Raw genomic sequence first — 23,369 nt, forward strand, 5'->3', positions numbered from 1 at the left:
TACCTATATCATACCGTTCGTCTCTATTCGAAGATATTATATTCATAGATATTTCAAATATAGAATAATGAGCTCTAGCTTATTAGGTGCTGGCTGGATTCAGAAACAAATGTATATTTGAAAATAGAATTTGGTTTTAAAATATTTTAAGTTTGATTGATGTTGTTTGAGTTTCAAAAACCTTTTACTGGGATATTTTGTATAAATGAAATGGTAGTTCTGAAGTAGTATGCTTATACTTTTTCGGATAAAATAGGTGCCTCATTACACAACAGTTACATAACAATTAGTAAAGCCATTTTAGTCTAACGTGATATTTCTAGATACCGACCAAGAATTAATTTTCTTACAGAAGTATAACTGTTCAAATTATACAAAATATTAAACTTCTTAACTAAACACTACATCTGTAATCCAATATTACCAAAACCTAATACAAAATCTCCCTACCAACATAACGCCTACTAATATTAACAGAGCAATGACGCACATTAACAACAATGTACATTAACTAAAGGGGTCTGTCGACCAAAAATGCGTTAAACTGAAGCTGAAAATTAATCAAGCTGAACAAACCTTTCGGCTGAACACTTCAACTTGTTGGCTTCGCTACCAATTTGTCAATAGGTATCTAAAAGTTTGGGCTGCGTTTCTCAAAATTTTCTATTATCTGCCGACTGTTATGCGATGATCCTATTTTGATCTGAGTAATTTCTTGCTGGTGAGCGCTAAAGAGTTCTTTATTAAAAGATAACATAGGCAGTTAACTACTTAAAGCAAAGTGTTACAACTTTAACTTATTTTCTTTTATTTAATTTCTCAGTAAATTCGATCACTTCGGCTGTCAATATCAAGCTACTAGTCATTATATTAGTGCACATTATTATTTACTTTTGTATTAACTGTCTATTTTTAGCTGTAGTAATTTTTGTGTTTACTGAATTATTTCCACCAAAATCACTTCAAAACACTAACTTTGACAGCCGCTGTCAAATTCCGTTCTTCCGTTATCTATCAGCAAATTCATTTACATTAAGGTCAAACTCTTTCAATTAAAACTTTTTGATAATTGTGTTGTTTTTAAGCACGGATTCCGTCATTGTCCACTGACATTTTCAACGGCATTTACGGAACAACAGACAAATAAAATTATTATAGTATAAAGCTGATAGCAGACGGTTCATTTTCGCCTTTTATTCGACACCTTTCACTTGGAATGAAATGTCTGAACTTGAAATGAAACACGAATGCGTACCTAATGTTATTATTATGAGGATATTGGCACACAATCCACTCGGTTTCGGCCAATTTTTTTAAGGCTTTCCACAGAAAAGGCCGGTTAAGCAGTTTGGCTACTTCTTTGGAGGATCTGCAAGTGATCACTTACTTCTTTTTTTTGTTTTGATGCCTAGGAATGAGACATTCATTGGAGTGAACGTTCACTCAAAGGAAAGAGTCTGATATCAGCCTTAGAGACAGGCCACACCGCTTGCGTAACGTAGACGTGCGCGTCGTTACGCAAGCGGTGTGGCCTGTCTCATACATTTCCATACATTACAACTCATGGTACGTGCACGTCTACGTGCACGTCTACGCTTACGTCTACGCATACGCATCCGGTCTGCTGGAGCCTTTAGACTGTTCAAACAACTTTGAACTTGTGATGGATTTTTGAACAAAGCGTTTTGTAAAGCTTTTGTTATTATTGCTAATTGGCAAGTAAGGCGAAGTTACCTTGTTTGTTGTAGCGTATCAAAGGTATTTATTTCTGTAGCTGTTTAATAATAACAAACTTTTTTTAGAAAAGCTTTTAAAAATAGGACTTATTAATGGAAAAAATCTGCTTGGTTCAATGATTGTATAGTTCATAAATTGAAGACATAAGATGGCATGGATATTCGTACACGAATATGTTGCAGAAATATATTTATAGAAACAAAACTATTAAACCTCTTTTAACTTTATTTCTACCACAAACATCACGCACCTTTCATTAAAAAAAAAAGAAAAACTGAAAGAAAAACATTTTCAACGTTCCAAATTTAAATAAAAAGACACCACGAACCAACGTGACAAATTGTCACAAAACCCGCGAACGCTAACATTCGTTTAAAAAGCAACGCACATACAGGGTGCTACAATTAGCTCGCACAGGCTTTGACTGACAAACCGTCTGATTGCACGCCGGGGGGTTGAGTGAACAATGCGTTGCCATTTTAGGGTTATGTGTCAAACGGGTCAAGGGGTTCGAATTGAGTGGTGTACCTGTGAAGTGGTGGTTTGGTGCTGTGATGCGTCGATGTTTTATATCTATCTATGTATCCTATGTATACCTAGAGGTATACTAATATTAACTCTATAAAGTGGAAAACTTTGTTTGTAATGGGAAAACTCAAAAACTACGAAACCGATTTTAAAAATTCTTTCAGCATTAGAAAGCTACATTATCTGCAAGTGACAATAAAAGTTATATTTTATCTCGGTACTGACAGTAGTTTCCATGGGACACGGGTGAAACTGCGGAAAAACGGCTAGTGCTCAATACCTTGTTTCAAAAAATTTTACAAAAAATGCTCATCTTTTGCAATAAAGTTTAGCTGAATTTTGCTATTGAAAGCTAATGTTCAGTATTTTGCTTTAGCACATGAACCCAGACGAAAGTATATAGGTCCTTTTGGATAAAAACATGATTTTCCTCACATTAGCTAAACCTTCAAGATTTTTCAGGCCACGAAATAAGTATAATATTTCAGAGTCAGAAGGCTTTATGTGACCCTCAACAAAGGCATCAATCTGGCTCATAAGCCTCGGTAAGGCAATACGTGGGTCAAGCAAAACTGTCAGATGTAGCTGTCATTATTTATCCTCAAGAAAATTTCGGGGGTCATTTTCTTTTCATAGTTTCTTAGGGAACGTTTTGGCCTAAGTAATGTATATTTTGGTAATGGAGAACAAATTATATCTTTGAAATAAAATAAATTACTTATAGAATTTTTGTTTGAGAATTCTATCGGAAAAATAACAGCAGTGGTGTTGGGATTAGTACTGAAATATTATTTAGTCGACTACATATACCAGAGTGGCTTTAGAAATATAGACTTAAAAACGTCCTTACCTATTGCAAAAATCAGCAAACAATTTTATAAGTACTTAGAAGACTAGAGCATCCCTTGAAACGTGATCCTCATTAACCAGTTAATAACAAAATGCACTATACTAATGACATCAAAAAGCTATTTATATAACAGGAAAAGAAAAACAAAAATTAAGCCTTAAAACGAAACAATAGTTAGAAACTTAGAATCGTAGGAGCGACCCGTCGACCAGTCGTCGCTACGATCAATACGCTACGCCGCCCAACGCGCTACGAGCGTAGCGGTGCTACGAACAGCTGATGTTTTAAAACACGTGTAGTATGTAAATAGTGTATGACGCTAGTTAAGTAAAAAAAAACATATGTGTCGTCCATTTTGAAGGTTTGATTTTATGCATAAAAAACTGCAGGTCAATGACCTTTTTTTTTAACGACGTCAAATATTATCAATTTACCCCTCCCGCTGTGGGTTAGCAGCGGTGAGTGTCAGACTCTTACTGACTAAAAACCATCGTGTTCCGTTGTAGGCCTTTTATGTACCAGGGCCGCGGTAACTCTTCCGAACAATCCCGCAGCCCCAGCAGGCCTTGGCCCTACTGGGCCCCGCTGGCAGGTCAATGACCTTAGAATTAACTTTTAGTTATTAACCTTTACATTAACGTACGCAATCAGTTTTTCATTTGACAAAAAAACCCTTGTAAGTTAATTCTCTGTCCAGAATTAAAAAACAACAAAAACAACGCTGGAACAAAATGCAATTTGTTTTACAAACAAAACATTTACAGAAAGAAATTGCCACGACAAACATTTTCGCTTAGTCGACTATTTTCACTCATTCGTTTGCGATCAGCCCTAGTAGTAATAGCGACCAATTGTTTTTCCGACCATTCTGATTGGTGATTCCGATTGGTTTCGAAATTCGAACGTACAGTCAACTTCAGGTCAGTGGTAACAGTTTTATAGGAAAATCGTACGTACTATTGAGGTAAGGTGCATGACAGTTACCACCGATGTGCAGTTTACTGTACGTGTTCTTTATTTGAATTAAATCGGGTTAATTGGTTGTTTGTAGGTGTGGGGGAGTTTTTTTTAATGATTTTTAGCGATGTGTGAGGTTTTATTCAAAAAGTTGTGTGCATAAAAAGCGTAATTGCGTTTTGTGTGAAACCAATGCGTGTTTCGACATTTTTAGTAAATACTGTGACGTGCTGCAGTTTTTTAAGATATTTCCTAAGTTTTTACATCTTTTTAAATTCTTTTTTCTTTATTTACTAGCCGACATCATAGTTTATCAATTAAAATTATCAAACATAACAAAAATGTAATAAAACATTTATTAGAAAAAAAAAAAAAAAAAAATTCAAAGAAAATAACGCCTTTTATTTTCAGTTTTTCCAAAATAAGTCCAATAAATGCCCCCTTAATATCACTTTCTTTTAATTTATTAATAAACTACATGATATTTCCTACAATAGCTCAGAACAATGTTTGCTGCTATTCCAAACAAATGCAAAAATACAGTCAGTTGAAATTTGACTCCTACTCGGTAAAAAAGAGCAAAGCCTGTTATTAACAGGCCTGACAATAAAATTTTTTTAATGTTTTTTTTTCAAAAATATAAAAGAAATTATCCTTAATTTTGTACAAATATTCAAAAAATTTCGGGCGGTCACTTATCCCCGGGACACATTGTATATTTCTACTTACTTCTTTAACTTTGCAATCAATGATAAAAATATTATAAAACATAATTTACAATACCTAACATTTTTTCTTCCAACCTACCTACCTATGCAGCAAAAGTGCGGAAAATAAAATGCGAAATATTTCATTATAAGAATGTACCTGATCTACAGGGTGGTGCATTATAGCATTCCGTCGTGGACTCGAGGGGACGGCATTCCTACCCGTTCGATCCCGGCTTAGAGATTTACATTACCCTTTGTAAGGCGATCTAATCTGTATGTAATCTGGTACACTGATATATGCATTTAAGGGTTATTTAATAACTACAGTTGTGGGAAACAAAAAACATTAGGAAATGGAAAGTATTTGACCAAGAAGTTTTATTTTGCAAATTAAACGTCCTGTATTTCGTGTTCGGAGGTGTAGAATAATATTCAAACTAAAAGATTGGACCATTTCTATGAACACTGAGTAGTGAGAGTCAATAGGTAATATTTTGGTATCTTTATCATATTTGGTAATATGTCGTGGTGGCCTAGTGGGTAAAGAATATGTCGTGGTGGCCTAGTGGGTAAAGAACCAACCTTTCGAGTATGAGGGTGTGGGTTCGATTCCAGGGTCAGGCAAGTACCAATGCAACTTTTCTAAGTTTGTATGTACTTTCTAAGTATACTTAGACACCAATGGCTGATAAAAAGGTGAAGGAAAACATCTTGAGGAAACCTGGACTATAAAGTCTGAAATCACCAACCCGCATTGAGCAAGCGTGGTGATTAATGCTCAATCCTTCTCCATGTGAGAGGAGGCCTGTGCCCAGCAGTGGGACGATAACAAGGCTGTAACAATCTTTCTAGGTTTTGTAATATGAACAATATTTCTTAAATTTTTATATTTCAGGTTTTAATTCTAACTCTAGTAAATAAGATCTTTATTTTTTTTAAACATTTCCTAACGTTATTTTTTCTTCTTTCACAGGGAGAAAAAGACAACGGAAAGAATTGCATATTATCCTGTGAAAAGAGGAAAGCAGATGACACGGATATTAATAAGGACTTAAAAAAGGTACGTTTATACGAAATTTAGTATAATTTACTATTTATCTTTACCTTTGCAAAACAAAGCTTTTTCCATCATCCATTCATAATCTAGAACTACACTACTACTCAGAGTAGAAAAGTTACTAACGTACAGTCATGTTGAAAAATGTTACTGCAAATTTTAAAAACTCAATTGATAAATTATCATGTAATTTTGTACTTAACAAATATACATAATCTATTTCATTTATTGTGTCGGCTTATAAAAATTGACCACCCGTGACCACAGTCGGTGCAATTTGCCCGAAACGTCGGGAAAATGAAAAGGAATCGTACCTTTATATAAAGTATCACGTTTAAGTCCCGAATTATTATACATACATTTGTATACAGAAAAAATGCTTAACAACTGTGTATTAGAGAACTTTATAATAATCACAAACTGAACAATCAAACTATCTTTAACACACATCGAACAATATTCACTAAACCAAAATTAAAAATCAAATCAGTTTAAATCCCACCAATAGTTGTGTTAACAATTTTGTACGTGAATGTACTACTCAGAATTTAAAATGCTAGCTTCTGAGTACTCTGAAGATACAAGTGCTTTCGTACAATGAGAAATATGAGATTGTTGGTATACTAGAGTATTGTATTTAGGTATTATCTCTTTGTGATACTGGACTTTGAAATACATACATACATACATTTATGAATAGCTTCATAATACTATATTTATCTGCTTTGGTCGTATTTGTATCAGGGCTAGTTATGCAATCGCCAGATGACTTTTATGTAAAAAAAAATATATGAAACCTCTATATTAATTCTTTAGATAGATGATTGAAAAATAGGAAATTAAAGTGATATGTTATAGATTGGTTAAATATTAAAATCAGTCAAGTGGTTTTTCAGAATTAGCCAAATATAACCTTTTACAAAAGAAGAATGTTTATTCGAAACTATTTTTTTTACTTATTTTGCAACATTTTTGGCTACATTTCCATCTCTACATAGAATTGTATTTTTTAAAGATATAAAAGAAATTACCCTACACGAACTGTCTGCTCATAAAACCCACCTCAACACTGCAAAGTCGTGTGTATAAATAAAGACATTACACTGGCGAGCACATAAAGACGGCATTACTACACTTCGGGACAAAATAACTTCGATCACGCGATCACTACCCTCTACCATGAGTTTTAAAGGAACGGTATTTGTCGATACTCGATACAGAGTACGTATATTTTTTAGTATGGCAAATTGTAGTTCCGTAAATGACCGCTAGAGGCAGTGAAAAAATTTGGTGAAGTCGGTATCGAATATCGACAAATACTATTTATTGCTTTACGTTACGACCAAACTCAAAATTATTAGTTGAAACTTGGCTATAAAACGGCACTTTCTGATCGTCAACATTTATAAAAGACAGCCCCCAAAACGCCCGCCCTTCACCACTTCCTATGTGATTTGCTGGGAAGAAGAAATGGTGCAACAAACTCCCTAGCAACGCATGTCTGTCTATAGTAGAACAACCTTTCAGCAATAAACATACATTGGTATACTATACATACAATGAGTGTATTGCTGTATACAATATGCCATATTGCCATCAAATATTGGCCGAGCCCAATATCCTATCCATCTATTCTTTTGCTGATCTCTAGTAGGCAAATAGAATATCGGGAACCGTTAAACTCATGGTAGAGGTACCGATATGGTACCAAATTACACTGAGTGGCCATAAAACGGGAACACCAAGTGTGGAGCTGATGAATTATAAATTGTGACCACCAGTTTATGTTTGTTAAATGTGAGTTAATAATTAAGTTTTGTGGCTGGTTAAGTGGATTTCAATGTGTTTTTAGTAAATGATCATGGTGTAATTTTGCTGTTCATTTTTTTGTGGTTGAGTGTAATCTTTCCTTAGCCTTTTCCCAAACTGTGCCTGCTAAGTTCCACTATTTATCTATACTAATATTATACAGCTGAAGAGTTTTTTTGTTTGTTTGAACGCGCTAATCTCAGGAACTACTGGTCCGATTTGAAAATTTATTTCAGTGTTAGATAGCCCATTTATCGAGGAAGGCTATAGGTTACTTTTTATCCGGGTTTGTGCAGAGGTTCCCACGGGATGCCGGTGAAACCGCTGGCAGAAGCTAGTTTGGAATAAGTGCCTATCTGACCTTCTTAGTTATCCGGACAACCTGATATCCCTTGGTAGGACTGGGAGTCAGATTTTGTGGCTTCTGACATCACGTAACGACTGCCAAAGATGTTCAAACAACAGCCGAGTTCCTATTTGTGCTTAAGTATAAACCACAAAACATTATAATGCAAAGTCTATAAATAGACGAACATAAAACAATTACTTCTCTCATTAAAATTCAGGGCAATCTAAAGGCTTAACCCAACGACCCAAAACAGTAAAAAAAGTTCCGAAACTCAAACTTTTCGTACTCAAGTGCTGGGTCATTTTATTTTCATTATCTCGTAGGATGGAAAGGGCGTTACGACAAAGAGAGCACTGAACCCATGGAGAACAAAATGACTTGCAGAGATGCCATAGTGAAAAATCTCCTAAGTAAGTAGCGCGCCAAAATGCGGGTGCGCGGGACGAGGAATGTTACTGTTTCCGCACTTATGCACCTTCTTTGGACCCGACAATTTTTTGTAATACCAAAAATCGTTGACAGATGTCTCAAAGAACCCGCACCTCTTTATATCACTTGTAACTAATCGTTTTGGTCACGAATTTGACCTAGAAGAAGGCGCCTGACCTACCACCATTATGGTATCTCTGCTCTTTCCTTTCTCCGTTATTCCACCCTAATTTAAATACATTACTCGTTTTGTAAGAGAGTCCCAGCGTAGTTGCGGTGCTAGATGATAATTGTACTCGTAACAGACGGAAATCTCCACTTAATTCATTTGTTGGCTAGATGAAGATTTGTGAGATAATTGCACTTAAAGTAGGTTAAGTGAGTAAGCGTTTTGTGTTTTGTTTTTGGTGAGAATTGAATTGTTATGGCGCGTTTTGGCTGTTAAAATGAGAATATTTAAAAGAGAAGAGACTTAATGTTGAAGTATTACAGCCTTTTTATCGTCACTGCTGGGCACATGCCTCCTCTCACACGGAGAAGGATTGAGCATTGATCACCACGCTTGCTCAATGCGGGTTGGTGATTTCAGACTTTTATAGTCCAGATTTCCTCAAGATGTTTTCCTTCACCTTTTTATCAGCCATTCGTGTCCAAGATATACTTAGAAAGTTCATACAAACTTAGCAAAGTTGCATTGGTACTTGCCTGACCTAGAATCGAAACCACATCCTGTTGAGGTGATGAATCAAAAAGTAGAACCTCTCTGTGGTGATGTTAGGTAAACTTTATTTGATATGAAGGCGCTCTGTTTATTATGCTAGGATTCTAGCTTCCACCCTCGTCCCGTGGGAAGTAGTTAGCTACCTAGCAGAAACAGACATCGTCTCCGATAAATGGGCTTTTTGACACTAAAATCATTATATGTATAGTCAGACTAGTAGTTATTGAGATTAGCGCGTTCAAGTAAACATAAAAAACTTCGGGTCAATGACTTACCTACACAAGTATTGCTAACATTTATAACTAGCCTCCACCCTTGTTTTATTCGCGTCCTGAAGGAACTACTTTCTGCAGTAGGATAAAAAGTCGCCAATAGATTATTTTGATAAGACATCATTTAACAATAGAGTCAGTAATATGGCTTGCTTATAAAGGCCTAGGTTCATGATAATCTCGTCAACCGTATGAGCTCGAAGAAGTAGCATACACTCGCCTTTATAATATTATTGCGACTGATACCAATTTATATAATAACAAAATCATTGTCAGTTGCGTGTGTTGCTTGCAATGCAACCCCCGTGGGGTTATCTATGAGAAACTTTATTGCTAGCTGAGTTTATTACAAAAATAAATGTATTAGAGAAATAACCTAGCATAATTTTATCATACTTTGATGAATGTTAAGGTAATAGGTATTAACAATAGGTCTATCCAAACGCAGTAAAAATTTGACACTAGATTTGACCTCTTCAACACTGTTACTTGGGCAATCCGATAACTACTTCTTGATTCTGGTTGTCAGACTTTCTGGATCCTGACTACCCATAATCTGTTAAGTTTCCCGTCGTGTGAGACACAAAGATTAACTAACTATTTTATCTGTATCGAGAACAGATTAATATTGCCACTCATGACGATCCTTTTTATGCTGCTTTCGACTATTAAATCAACGCTTCTCCATATTCATCCTGTCTCTCTATCTGTTCATCCATATTTTTCTAAACCTTTGTCAACAAGTTACTAACTCCTGAACCAGACATCGTAAACATTTAAACCAACAATAGATCTAAACATCTTTATTCGTAGAGTACGAGTAAAACTTTGAGAACATTCAACCTACTGGAAGGGTCATGAATATAAAATGTCTTTACGAATAGTCTGCTAGTTTACGCAGATAGGAAATACATTAAACAGACATAGCTCATGCGTGTACATATTTTCAATGACATTGTTACGCATGCACACTACAAAATTGTGAACGAGAAGTATGATTTTAACGCACACATGTAAAGCTAATTCATTAAATGACCTCACCCGCTATAGGTGAAGCGTGAAGGGAGTGTCTGACTCTAACTGACTAAAACCCATCATGTTCTTTCTTAAGCCCTTTATGTACCAGGGCCGCGATAACTCTTTCGAACAATCCGCCAGCCCCAGAAAGAAGTGGTCTTCATACCTTTAGTAGAAGTGGAAGAGCGTTAATGGCGTATCCAATTTTTTAAACGCTCTAAGCTAAATCCACATACATAACTCAGAGCGCAATAAATTGAAACTCAATATAAACTGTATGGTAAAATGCGCATTTCCATACACGAAGTTCTCTTGCCGTTAATAAATCAAATAGAACTAACTTATGTTTGTCTGTTTGTTGTTAGAAATGAATAAATTCAGCGTAGATTACGTAGTTATGATAATATTGAAAGATCTCTGGTGGTAGAAGATAAATAATGTGTGTGTGTATTTTTATTTTTAATCTAGCATAGTCTTTGCCTGGCTGGTTTAGTTATACTTGCGTATTTCTACGATTACTTGCAGCTTATCTTGGTAATTTGAACAATCTCGTCAAGTAACGTTATTTTCTATCCAGTGTTATTTATTTGAATGTCAATATAAAGTTTGTCTTAGTTCTATTTTTATGTAATTTCTAGTACAATATTAAGCCACCAAAATTCTGTACAGCCTGCATACATATAAACGAGAATACACATGTACATATAGTCCATAGTTACAGTTACAATAAAGAAACAAAAAAATATAATAAAACCTTCACTAACAACCGTCCGCGTTATTGTTCGATTTTCGAATTAAAAAGCAATATGGCGGTAATCCTAGTGATGTGACGTCAGACTCGATCGACCAATCAGCATTAAGCCGCAGCTGCACTATAGTTTTAATCAGGACAACCAGAGACGGTGGCTTGTAATAACTGTTAATTGTTTTTGAGTTCAAGTTGGGTTTAAAAAGAAAAATAAATCTTGGTGAGATATTAAGTTTTTGACTTATAAATTTATGAAATTTAAGTTATTTTAACGTAAAAGCATTGCGAACATGATGAGGGCATTTCTCGTAGTTTAAAATTCACACTTTTTACTTTTAAAACTTGATATATCAATTAAGTTAAGAAGTCTTTCTATATATATATACTATTACTTTGGGTAAACGATATTTCCTCAAAAATGTATAAAATGTTCCATTTTACTGCAGATTTCAATAACCCTAACTATTGATTTGCTTTTGAGATTGAATTGGACGTTGGGACGAACCCCATACAATTTATTTCGACTGCCTATCTCTAGTAGAATAATCAACACGTAGACAGGCTATTGAAAACCGCCGATAGCTATTTAAACCCATCTTTATTTTATCCTCAAGTAATTAACTACACGTAATCGAAAAGCTATCATCGTCCCCCAAAATGAAATCACTAAAAACAAAAGCGAAATAAAACTTTTTGGCTTACACCATCAATAGTTTCGTCCAACTTTGATATTAAAAACTAAATCGTAACTCGAAAACTTCAGTGGAAACAAAGGAATAGTTTTGCAACATGAATCATGGCCGACAAACAGTGTGAATAAAAATCAATAGCAGTAGGTTAGGAATTAATGTGGAAAACAAAATCTGCTGTTAGTATGTAATAAGTTAGTAAATACTGTAGGAATATACTAGGTGTCATTGAACATCTTTGGAAGTCGTTACGGGTAGTCGGAAGCCAGCAAGTCTGGCAACCAGTCTTACCTTGGGGTATTGGGTTGCTCAGGTAACTGAGTTGAGGAGGTCAGATGGGCAGTCGCTGCTTGTAAAACACTAGTCTGGAAGACAACCTCAATATATTTGGTTAGTTACTTTCCCATTCATAAAATAGTATTATAGATTTTTTGTAGAATACTAAGTGACTTATCGATATTTGGAACATATATTTTTTATTATAAAACCATAAACAAGTAATAAATCCACTCGAAACTCTTTCCATTACATAACGCTGATCCAATCAATAAAAAGGCTGTAACACACTCGATTGTTTTGCTTTTAAAAACAAAACTTTTCTAATTTTCTCGTCGCCCCGACAGTTCCCCGTAGACTGAAATTTTTACAAGCTCCATATTGCCGACAATGTGCTGTCAATTTTTTGTTTATTTTCATAGGAAATTGGAGCCAACATCCCTTTGGTGACACGTTATTAACAGCGCATTTTATCATCTAATAAGAAACTTTTTGAAAACAATGTGTATTCATCAGCCTTTAGAAAGTTTCAAAATATAACTCGTTAACTGCTATGTACCTCTATGCAAAATATTATGTTTATACCCTTGATTAATCTTAGCTAACTTTCCAATGCCTTCAAAATACCAGAACAATGAAAACGCAATAGACTGCCATTGATTCTCACAACTGATAAATAACTCACATGGACCCTATAAAACCAAAATCCATTTACCCTTTAGACATTCTAAAAGCTTAATTCCGCTAATTACAAGACCTTGTTTTTCCACAAAGTTTATTTGTACACAAACGAAAAAAACAAAAGAAAAATCCTTTAAGCCATTGCGTTATCAGTACACACGTTTACATATAGGAACCCTTTCCTTTACCTCCGCATATCTAGTACCCACACAACTTTATAAAGGCCTGTCTAAAAACAATGGTTTTATTATTTTTTCTCTTTTGTTTCAGGCGAAGTTAGAAACAAAGGCCCTGAAAGCGAAAAGACCGGGCTTTACAGATGACCGGTACAACGAAACGTCTTATTATATTGAAAATGGTAAGTAAAAATGTAAAATCAAATATTCTAGTTATAATATCAGTAATAACTTACAGGATTCAAGAAACTAAAAGTACTTTTGTGAGATAAATCAAAACGAACTAGCATTTCTATTAATTATGAAAAGAAATCTGTTCTGAAAAAAATATTGCATAATCACGATGTTAAGATTTATTTTAGTTAAAGACTATAAAATATTCAACAAAAGTAACCTCTATAAAGGCAATCACAAAATAAATGAAAACCAAATCAGAAAATGAAATAAAACTGACTACCCAATGAAAAACACGACCCAAAATAAAATAATTTATGATCAAACCAACATGTCGTCCACATAAAATATTATTTCTCAATAATCTTCAACGAAACGAACGCCACCATTGTCTCGTCGAAATAACTTTTTTTTTTATTTTCTCTAAGATCGGCTTTTTACAAACCTCGTCTGATATTGGATTACAGGAATATTTTTTCCTTCCAATGATTTGATTCTTATCCTTATTTTTTCATTTTCTTTTTCCACAATCGTAAGCTCAATCTCTATTATGTGGCTGAGGGTATTTTATGTATCCAATTTAATTGATATACCTCTAGTATTGTTATATGATACGACTGATTTTCGATAATCTGTAATATCATTAATATTAAATGTTTTGACATTTACTCATATTACGTTATTGTTTGTATCATATTTGTGGTTTCAATATACCAAGTCAATAATGCTTTTAGAAATGAAAATACAAAGCTATAATTTAACAAAAATAAAACCAATAGAATCGTGGCGTAATGGAATAGTCTACTTAAAAGCATTAGCCCCTGTATAATTTCAGTGCTGTACTTATAATAAAAAGTGGTTCGCAACGTATCGGGCCATTACGTAAGTTCACACGTTGACATTAAGTGGATGAGGCAGCGGCCACGCTAGTTTTCAATATAGCTAATGTCAGAAAGGCCCATTATGATGTAATGGCCTTAGTCATCTAACCGCAATAGCGCTTTCTTCATTCAACCCTCCTCCTTACTTTACGGCTATGCAGGTATTTCGAGGTAACGACTTATAAATTGCGATATACCCGCCTTTTAAAATGTTGGAAATGTTTTTGTATCTCAGCATTTTGTGTCGAGGTTTTCCTTTGAATGGAAAGTCCAATCATGTTGAGAGACTTTTTACGGCTTCAGGTTGGAAATAAAAATATTAAATTTGACTTTAAATGTCTGGTGGTTTTATAGAAATAGTAGCAGAAATCTGTTTTAAGTTAAGATTAAAGGTGTACTTGAAAGTTGCTTTTGAGGGCAGATTGAAATAGCCGGCTTTAGCTGCGATACCTAACTATATCAGACAGCCTTGCTCGGTGTCTGACGTATATTTTTACCACGCCATTAGTTATTCTGATACGTAAACCTGAACCCGACAAATCTAGACAACCGAAAATTGTATTAGGGAATCTTTGCAGGATTATTTTAATATTAATAAGATTTTTGCAATTTCAGGACTCAGAAAAGTCTACCCATACTACTTTACGTTCACAACATTCACCAAAGGAAGGTGGGTTGGGGAGAAGATCCTCGATGTTTTCGCACGAGAGTTCAGAGCCCATCCCGCCGCTGAGTACGAGCGATGCATCAGGGCTGGTACCCTCACCGTCAACTATGAACGAGTTGACCCCGACTACAGATTGAAGCACAACGATCTTCTAGCAAACGTCGTCCATAGGTAAAAGATTATCTTTATCCTCAAACCCAACGGTATCCAGTAGTACGCTTAAGATAGCTACAGCACCTTAGTCAAACACAAACCCAGACACATCGACATCTTTTGTTTTACACAATACTCCTACAAACTCAGGTGTTTCTTTGATTTCAGTATTGTAAATAATAACTTTATTTTTCTCGCCTTATATGTATTTATTTACTAAGTATCCTTACATACTATCACAGTTACTCTAACTATATAAATATTTTTAAATAATGTGACGTGCGTCGAAGCTTGTTTGTTTTTCAGGTCTAATTTGTATTTAGTCCACTGTAACACAAATGTAATCTTCAATAACGATATCTTGAGCACTGAATGAGCATGCGGGTGCATATTGGCCGTTTTCCAAAAGAGACACAGAGTTCTTTATCACTTGTTATCTTGACTGTAATCTGCTCATAGTTCGACACAGTGTCTAGTTGAGACGGCATGCTTCACGGTACATTTCGCTCACGCATGTTCATTTGCTGTTCTGTTCTCGTCTAATCTTTATTTCATACGTCACGAGAACCGATATTGAAACGAACTCTGAGCAAAAATGTTTGCCTTCAATAAGTAATAATGGAACGACGTCGTCGCTATTCAAAAGGTGGCTGTGATTACATTCAGCCTTTCATCTATTGAAACACGATACACAAACACAAAATCCAACATAAAAAATAATATATTTAACCGTATTCTTAACTGCACCAAACTAAAAAAGATCTGAACTGTATTTTTCTTCCTCACAAAACGAAAATGTCGTCTACGTAAACGAAATTTTCGCTGTTATATGTGGTTTGCTCCGAGTACGTTGGCCAGAAGCCGTTAGCCTGACGTGTGTATCGTTGCAGGCACGAAGTACCGGTGACCAGCCAACCGATCACCCTCGTTCATATCGACGAGGACATTGTGGTTGTCAACAAACCGGCCTCTATCCCCGTAAGTGGCAAATGAGACAGCCATGTTCTGTGAACGCTTATCATACATCGAGTACTTGTATGTCACCCCTAAGTGTTGCATGGTGTGCTAATATAGCTTAGTAGTGCACTAACAGCTTTATACTTCATTGTTATTAACATTACTTCAACATTTTTCACTGTACTTTCTGCACTTTTGGTGAAGGGTCGTCACAAATTGAATTTTGGTGTTGTACTTAAGAAGCCAGAAAGTAAGAAACATTACAAAGCGTTTAACATCTAAACCGTCTAGAATTTAATTTAGTTCGTCCCACAATTATAGTGCTACTATCATATTATAGGCTTCCATTCCTCTGAAATCCGCTTTCCTGCCCCTAAAAGCTAGCTCCTCACAAAGTCCTTTGCGTTACCGTAAAGCGGTCCCTTTTGCAAGAAATACTCTGCAACGTTATATGATGGAGGACACCTAATATTATGAAGCACTTTCATATCGGCTTTTACGGAATAAAACAAGAATGTAGGTAGTAGGTGTTGGAATTTACATGCAAAGCAGCCAAGCCGAGGTAAAGTTGATTTTTTTCAGCACTCACTCAAGTTGAACATCGGGCTTTATGAACGATGTATTTTTAGGTGTAGGTTTTGAATTGATGCTCTCAACTTTCCTTTGAGGCTGCCTTTCAATCAGAAAATATGTTTCTGTAGTAAAACGATCAAGTGGGTCTTAGAAATGCAAGTATTCAGTCGTGAATGTCTCATAATTTTTTTGTTGTCGAACTAGCTTTTGAAGAAATTGTTAGACTGCACATAGGTGTGTAGGGACACCTAAAGCAGCTTACCGTCTGAGAATAAGTTCAACAAATAATGCCGCCTCGCGTTATAAATATGTGGTTTCAATTACCTTTGGCGGCAGACGGCCGTAAACTAGTTGATAGCCGAACGAAATCCATACTAAGGTCTATTTAATGTGCAAATTGTATTTTTACGATTTGTTTCTTTGTTACCTCTGAGGGGAACCCATGTTTTCAGTTTCTTGTTCCCATAAAACTGCTTTTTGTTAGTCATTTGAAATCCCTTTGAGCATTAAAACGCTGGAATAAAAAGGAAGCCTTATTTAGAGCCCTATCAAAGTTCTTTATAAATTCCGTCTTATGTCCGTAAAAAAATCAGCCTTTTAAAGGTTTTCGTTAATTCTATTTCTGGTTTTATGCCCATTTCGCGAAATCCCACAAAGATCAAAATTGAAGTAATTTCCTAAAGATCATTAAGCCTATTTAGAAATCAGAAGCCTATTGTTGTATTAAACGTAATAATCAGCTTTTACCTAATACGACCCTTTAACTTGAAACTAAGCATTTCGCACCGAAAATTTGGGATCCCTTTGGCCCAACACGAGCTCGAAAATGAAACAACAATGTGGACCAATTACTCTCAACTCGGTATTTCTGTGTGCGCCCTCATTAACTCTCTTGTTACACCAATACAATAAGCTCTATACATATCTAGCTTTAACACATGTTCGCGTTTAGTTTGCCGCTCACGTTCAGTTTCAGCTAAGTGGAAATTTCACGGAGGATGTTACGACGTGTTTTTGTTTATATTTGAAATTCTATTCGGTTTAAGGCTGTTGTCGCGATTATTGGTTGGAGGCGTGAATTTTTGTCTTGCGTTGGTTGAAATTGAAGTTATGCATTATGTTATTAAATTAGGTATTCAAAAAAATAACCCAGTCATCTTTTTACCTCTAGAGTGCATAGTAAGTACTTTTGTGAAGACGAAATAACTAAAGCTTTCAACAGTGTTCCATTTAAGTATATGCGAAAATGTTCTACCCAAAAACTAAATCGCAAGCAATAAATCCCAAACTCAAAGAAAGAATCGGCGAAGAAGGGATCAATATAGATTATACCCGCGTAATTGTTAGGCGGATACCGTAGAAAAGAAATATTTCTTCAGTTCGAATGTAAAAGGGTCCAAATGATCGACCGTCCCCCATCATAGTGATTGATATTACGGCTCAATGCTGGATCCCTAAACTGCGGTGCAAAGTAAAATATCTTGGCTTTGACCTACATTCTACATTACTTCATCTATAAAGTATAATCAATTATGGTACTCTGGTTTTCTTTATCAATTACATGATCAACTTCATTTCCAACATCTACACGTAGATTTTTAGTTTCGGCACTACTACTAATGCACTAAATTTCACTCAAATTAATGTCTCTATCTTTAATTTTAAAAAGCTTTACTTACTAAACAACTTCTTTTAACATAACGATATTCTCTTCTGAAATCACATTTACAAAAAACACAAAATTTAAATTTCATTTGTTATATTCAGTTCAAAGAGATCCAAGTTCACGTTCATTTAGATTTTATTACTTTTGTATGTTTCACACAAAAGTTACAATCTCAACACAAACTCGGAACACTCTTCAACTTATTTTATGTGTTAGATACGAGAATCCCGCCATCAAATCAACCGGGATTAGTTAGAAAGTCGTAAATAACTTTTCGCGTACAGCCGAACAATTGTTCTTTGTATAAGGTCCTATTTTGTTACTTTCTTCAGTTATTTTTAAGACACCCAATTTTAAAACCATGCACGCTACAGAAATTTTACCCAATTCTGGTTCCATTTCTGTGTATATGACTCGTTAATATTATATTTATTTGTGTAATAATTACAAGTCAAGTTGCAGAACAATTTCTACAAAATGTCATGCATTTAAAAGTAGGACCCTATATAAAGCTGTGCCTCCAGTGTATTAAGTATTTACATTGTCTATGATGTTGTAATGCACTTTGCGTATCTCATTAATTTTGATGTTCCCACCCCTCTGTGCATATTAGAATAAGCCATTAAAATCACCTTTGTATTACTGTTTTGTATCCTTAATATCCCTTACGACTTCCTTTCCAAAATTTTACAAATATTTTGCTTATAGATGTTAGAAATGTGCTTCACGTACTTCTGAATCCTCAATTACATTTGGATGAGCTGTTACGTTTCAACTGACATTATTGTTAAGCCATAGTTCTAAAATGTACAGAACTAAATCTTGTAAATAACCCAAACGTCAATAATCTTCAATTTAAAGTCCAGTGTTCGATAGAAATATTTATAAGAAGGATTTTTCTGCATTATTAAATTCTTCAGCCGACGCAGAGGGGGATATTGAGTTAGTAACAGCAAAGAATTTTTATAAAAAAACTTAAGTTTGAATTGTTTGGTGTGATCATCCAAATTCCTGAACTAAGCAGACATTTTTGATTACGTTGAAGTGAAAATTCTTTGACGTAAGACAGTTGTTCTCAAAGGCAATTGCAACATCATAAGACTATACAACGTCCGTAATGTACAATGTTGTGTCCGTGGTGGGCCAGGCACGAAACTCCAGTGCTCGCTAGTCCCTTGCGCATCATACACGTGGATGAAGAGCTTCTCGTGCTAGACAAGCCTTGCTCGCTGCCGGTGAGTCATGCGTTGGGACCGTTTGCCATCATCGTCAAGCTCTGACTCGCGTCTGGACCGCGAATCACCCTCTATATATTATACAACTTCAATATTTTCCTTTTCCTTTCCAATTCCTAATGGCATTACGACAGACAAAAACCTTAATGCCTTTGCCAACCCCAGCTCTGCCAAAACCTTTGTGAGCAGACAGAAAATTGTTGGCAATTAAATAATCCCTCAAGTTAGTGAAACCTTTTTGTAACATCATGATTTTTTCAACAATAGATTATTTTCTCTTATTCAACAAAAAAGAACGTCACGTTAAAAAAGACCCTTGAAAGTACAAAGAGAAAGAAAATAAATCTGCTCGCGAATAGCGAACTGAAATTCGGGGGTTGATTTTTTCTCGGTCCAAACGAAGTACGCTGTCAGAGTCTGACTAGATTGTGATCTGCACAAAAGTTTGAAACATAATACCACAAACGGAGTTGAAAATGTGCGGTCTTGTCGAAAATACCACTTGAAAGTGGCCCAGAACTTGAGTATTCCGAACCCCAAATACTTCCTATCTCATTTCTTTCAAGCGGGTACCGTGTTATCCAAATATTTTAACTTGACCCTATTATTGTTATTCAGAAATAAGTTTCGAAAATATTTTCTCTTACATTTTGGTAAATTGAGTTGCAAAAGCTTACGTCGATTCAATTAGGAGTTTGTCGTGCGTCCCTTTTTTGGTAATTCTGAAAAGTTTTTACCCAAATGTTTGTAGTAACAAATTGTGAGTAGACTGGCAGTTTGTATAGCCTATAAATAAACACAAACTCGATTTGTCGTAGACGGCACACATCGGAAATACGTAAAACGGCGAATGATTTCATGCATGCGGATTTTCATTTCAACTTTTAGAGGGTTTAAAATTTTAATATATTGTCTTCTGCATGTGATTTGTATTTCTTAGATACCAAAACAGGTAGTTTTGTAATGTACTAAAATATTCAAGAATCAATTGGCTGATTTTCAAAATTTTCACTCCCTGTGCTGTCCGTGTTCATTCCAAAATTATTTTTTGCAATTCAATCTCTCGAAATGTATTTTTTCATAGCTCGGTACTCGCTTGTTGTATCTTAGCACTTGAGTTATGCTTTGACACTTCGTTATGCATGTTAAAAATATCAATATAGCATTATTGATTTTGCTTCGTTTTGTCGTATATTTATCATCTGAACTGCGTGGACCAGGTATTATTATATTTGTGTGCACTTCATCTTATAATGCTCATGTATCATATTAGCTTGCATCACCATTTTTGCTTTGTTCGTCGTCATTACATTTTATATCATCATCAGATATCTTGTTATGCGCTACCTATATAAAATAAAAAAATATATTGTTTTTGATATATATTTTGAATTGTAATATCAAATTATGTTTGTGATGATTATTATCAAAAATAATTCTTTATCATATCCAAAATTATATTCTATTTTCCTCCTCATTCAAAAAGCATGTTTAAGCTCAATATTTTGGTGGATATTTGAACTATTTTCAAAATTAAAATCTGAATAACAAAAATTGTTTTCAAGGTTCATCCATGTGGAAGATACCGGCACAACACCGTCGTTTTTATACTCGCAAAAGAGTACAACTTGAAGAACTTAAGGACCATTCACAGACTCGACAGGCTAACGTCAGGTGAGATTGCTCTAAACAGCGAAATCTTTCTTCGCAGCATCAAAAGGAGCCTTTTGAAAAATTACACTCACAGAATTTTTAATTGGTGTAAATGTTAGGTTGCTTTTATTTTTTTCGTCTTTCAAGATTTAGGGCAGAGTTTTATTTTCGTAAATGTTAGCGGTCGGTCTTTACGTTTAAATTGTTATTGCTGTTTTATTTATGCTGGCTTGTTAGCGAGATTTAATACTAAAACATATAGTTAGTAGGTATTATTAGATTGTCTGTTGAGCCTTTTATGTCAATTCTTAAGTCAATTTATGTTTTATTGGATTTTTATTTGAACTTAAGCAAAGATGGTGAAATTTTATTTCCTGTGGGGCTTCTACAACATTAGTTAATGCACTAAGGTGACGTTACAATGTAACCGTCCCCGATTACATATAGATAAATTCTCTTCACAATATTAATGTAATACAAACTCACAGGTCTCCTACTATTTGGAAGGAGTCCAAAGAAGGCGAGACAGATGGAACATCAGATCAGGAACAGACAAGTACAGAAGGAGTACGTCTGTAGAGTCGACGGAGAATTCCCAGAGTAAGTAGACTGTTTTGATATACACACATTAATATATTACAAGTGTTGTGATAAAGCTTATTGATGGAAAGTTAAAAATGGCGCTAGATCATCATTCTTATCTTAAAAGTTCCAAATGTGGATAAACGTCTTTTATTTGGTAAGGCTTATGTTTATACCAGACAATTGATCCCAACGATGTTCATAATGTATGTGACTCAGAAAAAAGTTTTGGAATAGGCAAACGGTAGATAGCCTTCAAGGCACGATAGACGTCACTTAGTAGTAAAATATCCAATAAGAAGCTGTTTAAAGAAAAGTATCTAAACCAAACGTAAACGGTGTATATAACTCCAATGTACGAGTAAAATGCCTTTTAATTTATAGTCCAACACTAACGATGAAGCGCCAATCACACTTGGATACGTACGCTATAAAAGCAATGACTTAGTTAAATGAAATGACTTCAAATGTCGATATTTTCTGGAGCACTGAACTCGATATCGATCTTGTAATATTATTGCAATAACATTGATGACGGTACCAATTATTCACGTCCAAGGGAAACCGGACCTTAAGTCGTCAATATAAAGTTGGTTTCTGTGATAACTTTTTCTAAATATGACACTCTTGAGCTGACAAGCCAATCAAAAATGTTTATTGATTCTTGAACATCGCGTAGCTTAGTGGGTGCTTAAATAAAAATGCATCTTCGTTCGCTGCAGTTCGTAAATATTATTTTTGAGGATGCTTATCTATAAAGTCTCATATCCGTAGAAAAATTATAAAAGTGTTTTAGTGGCCTGCTCTTCAATTGACAAATGATATTCTAGCTATTTGGACGCGTGGTATCAAATATGTAGTCAGTTTTTTCCTTCATAATAATTTACTTTTACGTGACTTCATAGTATTTTTATTTCATACGAGTGGTTGAGTATCAAAGAATAATATTTCTGGTTTAAGAAACGATACCGGGGATTCTATACGTAACTGTACCCCTGGCATTGTTACCGAGATTAGCCTGGCTTAACTAAGATTATGACACATATCTACACACACAAAACGTGTGTTGATAAGCCGAAGGTGTCTATGTATGTATGCAGTGTGGTAGTGGGTTTCGAGGTATACTTACGTTTGTGAGAAGGACGTTTTTATATTCAAAGTCAAAAGCTTTTATTGAAACTAGGCTAGTTTTTAGCACTTTTTCAAAAGTTTATTTATTGCTAGCATTTCTACGGAAAGTAGCCCTTGCACCGAATAAAATTTAGTCTGTAACAGTTTTTAATAATCTGTAGTGTGTGAAATCTTTATGCGAAATCGCAAATACGAAAATGTCGTCATAATCAGATCAGCATTAGCAGCAAGCGTAACTAAGAAATTTTCTTATACTTAAAGTTAAGTATAAGAAAGATGGTGAAAGAAGCTTTTGATACTATAATTTTCCTAAAATTAAAACATTCCTACCCAAAAGAAGTCCATCATAATAAAATTGTATTCAAATTGAGAATGGACGGAAAATTCATTTTCTTCCAACTTCCAACGATTCGTTCGTATTTTATTTTCGATTTGTCAGTCAATAACGAGTTTTCAGTAGATTTACAATGTTCCAGTCCAATCAACTGATTTTAGCCCAACTAGGTGTAAGTTCGCGCCTCGGATGACAAGAATGCTTTTCCCAGGAATTTTAAGTTAAAATTCTGTCATGTTCAGCTTTGCGGAGAGTCGTTTGAACGATTTCAATTCTTATTGGTGATGGTCTCTTTTGTATTCGGGTTCAGGTCTTTCAGTAAAAAAATGTAGTAGTTTTTATCGGTATTTCGTGTTT

At 34.9% G+C, this 23,369-nt stretch overlaps 1 protein-coding gene across 7 annotated transcripts in view; it reads left to right on the plus strand.

Annotated features, from left to right (window-relative positions):
* The window catches only part of LOC110373989 (pseudouridylate synthase RPUSD2), a 427,971-nt gene that overhangs the window by 396,544 nt on the left and 8,058 nt on the right, over positions 1-23,369 (plus strand). For 6 of the 7 annotated variants that reach the window (XM_049852154.2, XM_049852157.2, XM_049852158.2 and 3 more), the window contains 6 exons: positions 5,756-5,842; positions 13,101-13,188; positions 14,677-14,899; positions 15,772-15,859; positions 20,878-20,986; positions 21,454-21,565. In XM_049852154.2, the coding sequence (XP_049708111.2) occupies positions 5,756-5,842; positions 13,101-13,188; positions 14,677-14,899; positions 15,772-15,859; positions 20,878-20,986; positions 21,454-21,565 (707 nt within the window). Of the gene's footprint in view, positions 1-5,755; positions 5,843-13,100; positions 13,189-14,676; positions 14,900-15,771; positions 15,860-19,224; positions 19,313-20,877; positions 20,987-21,453; positions 21,566-23,369 lie in introns of all 7 variants that reach the window. The other variant, XM_049852155.2, reaches the window with a different exon arrangement.

The sequence above is a fragment of the Helicoverpa armigera genome, chromosome 6, assembly GCF_030705265.1.
Source record: "Helicoverpa armigera isolate CAAS_96S chromosome 6, ASM3070526v1, whole genome shotgun sequence".
Taxonomy (NCBI): domain Eukaryota; kingdom Metazoa; phylum Arthropoda; class Insecta; order Lepidoptera; family Noctuidae; genus Helicoverpa; species Helicoverpa armigera.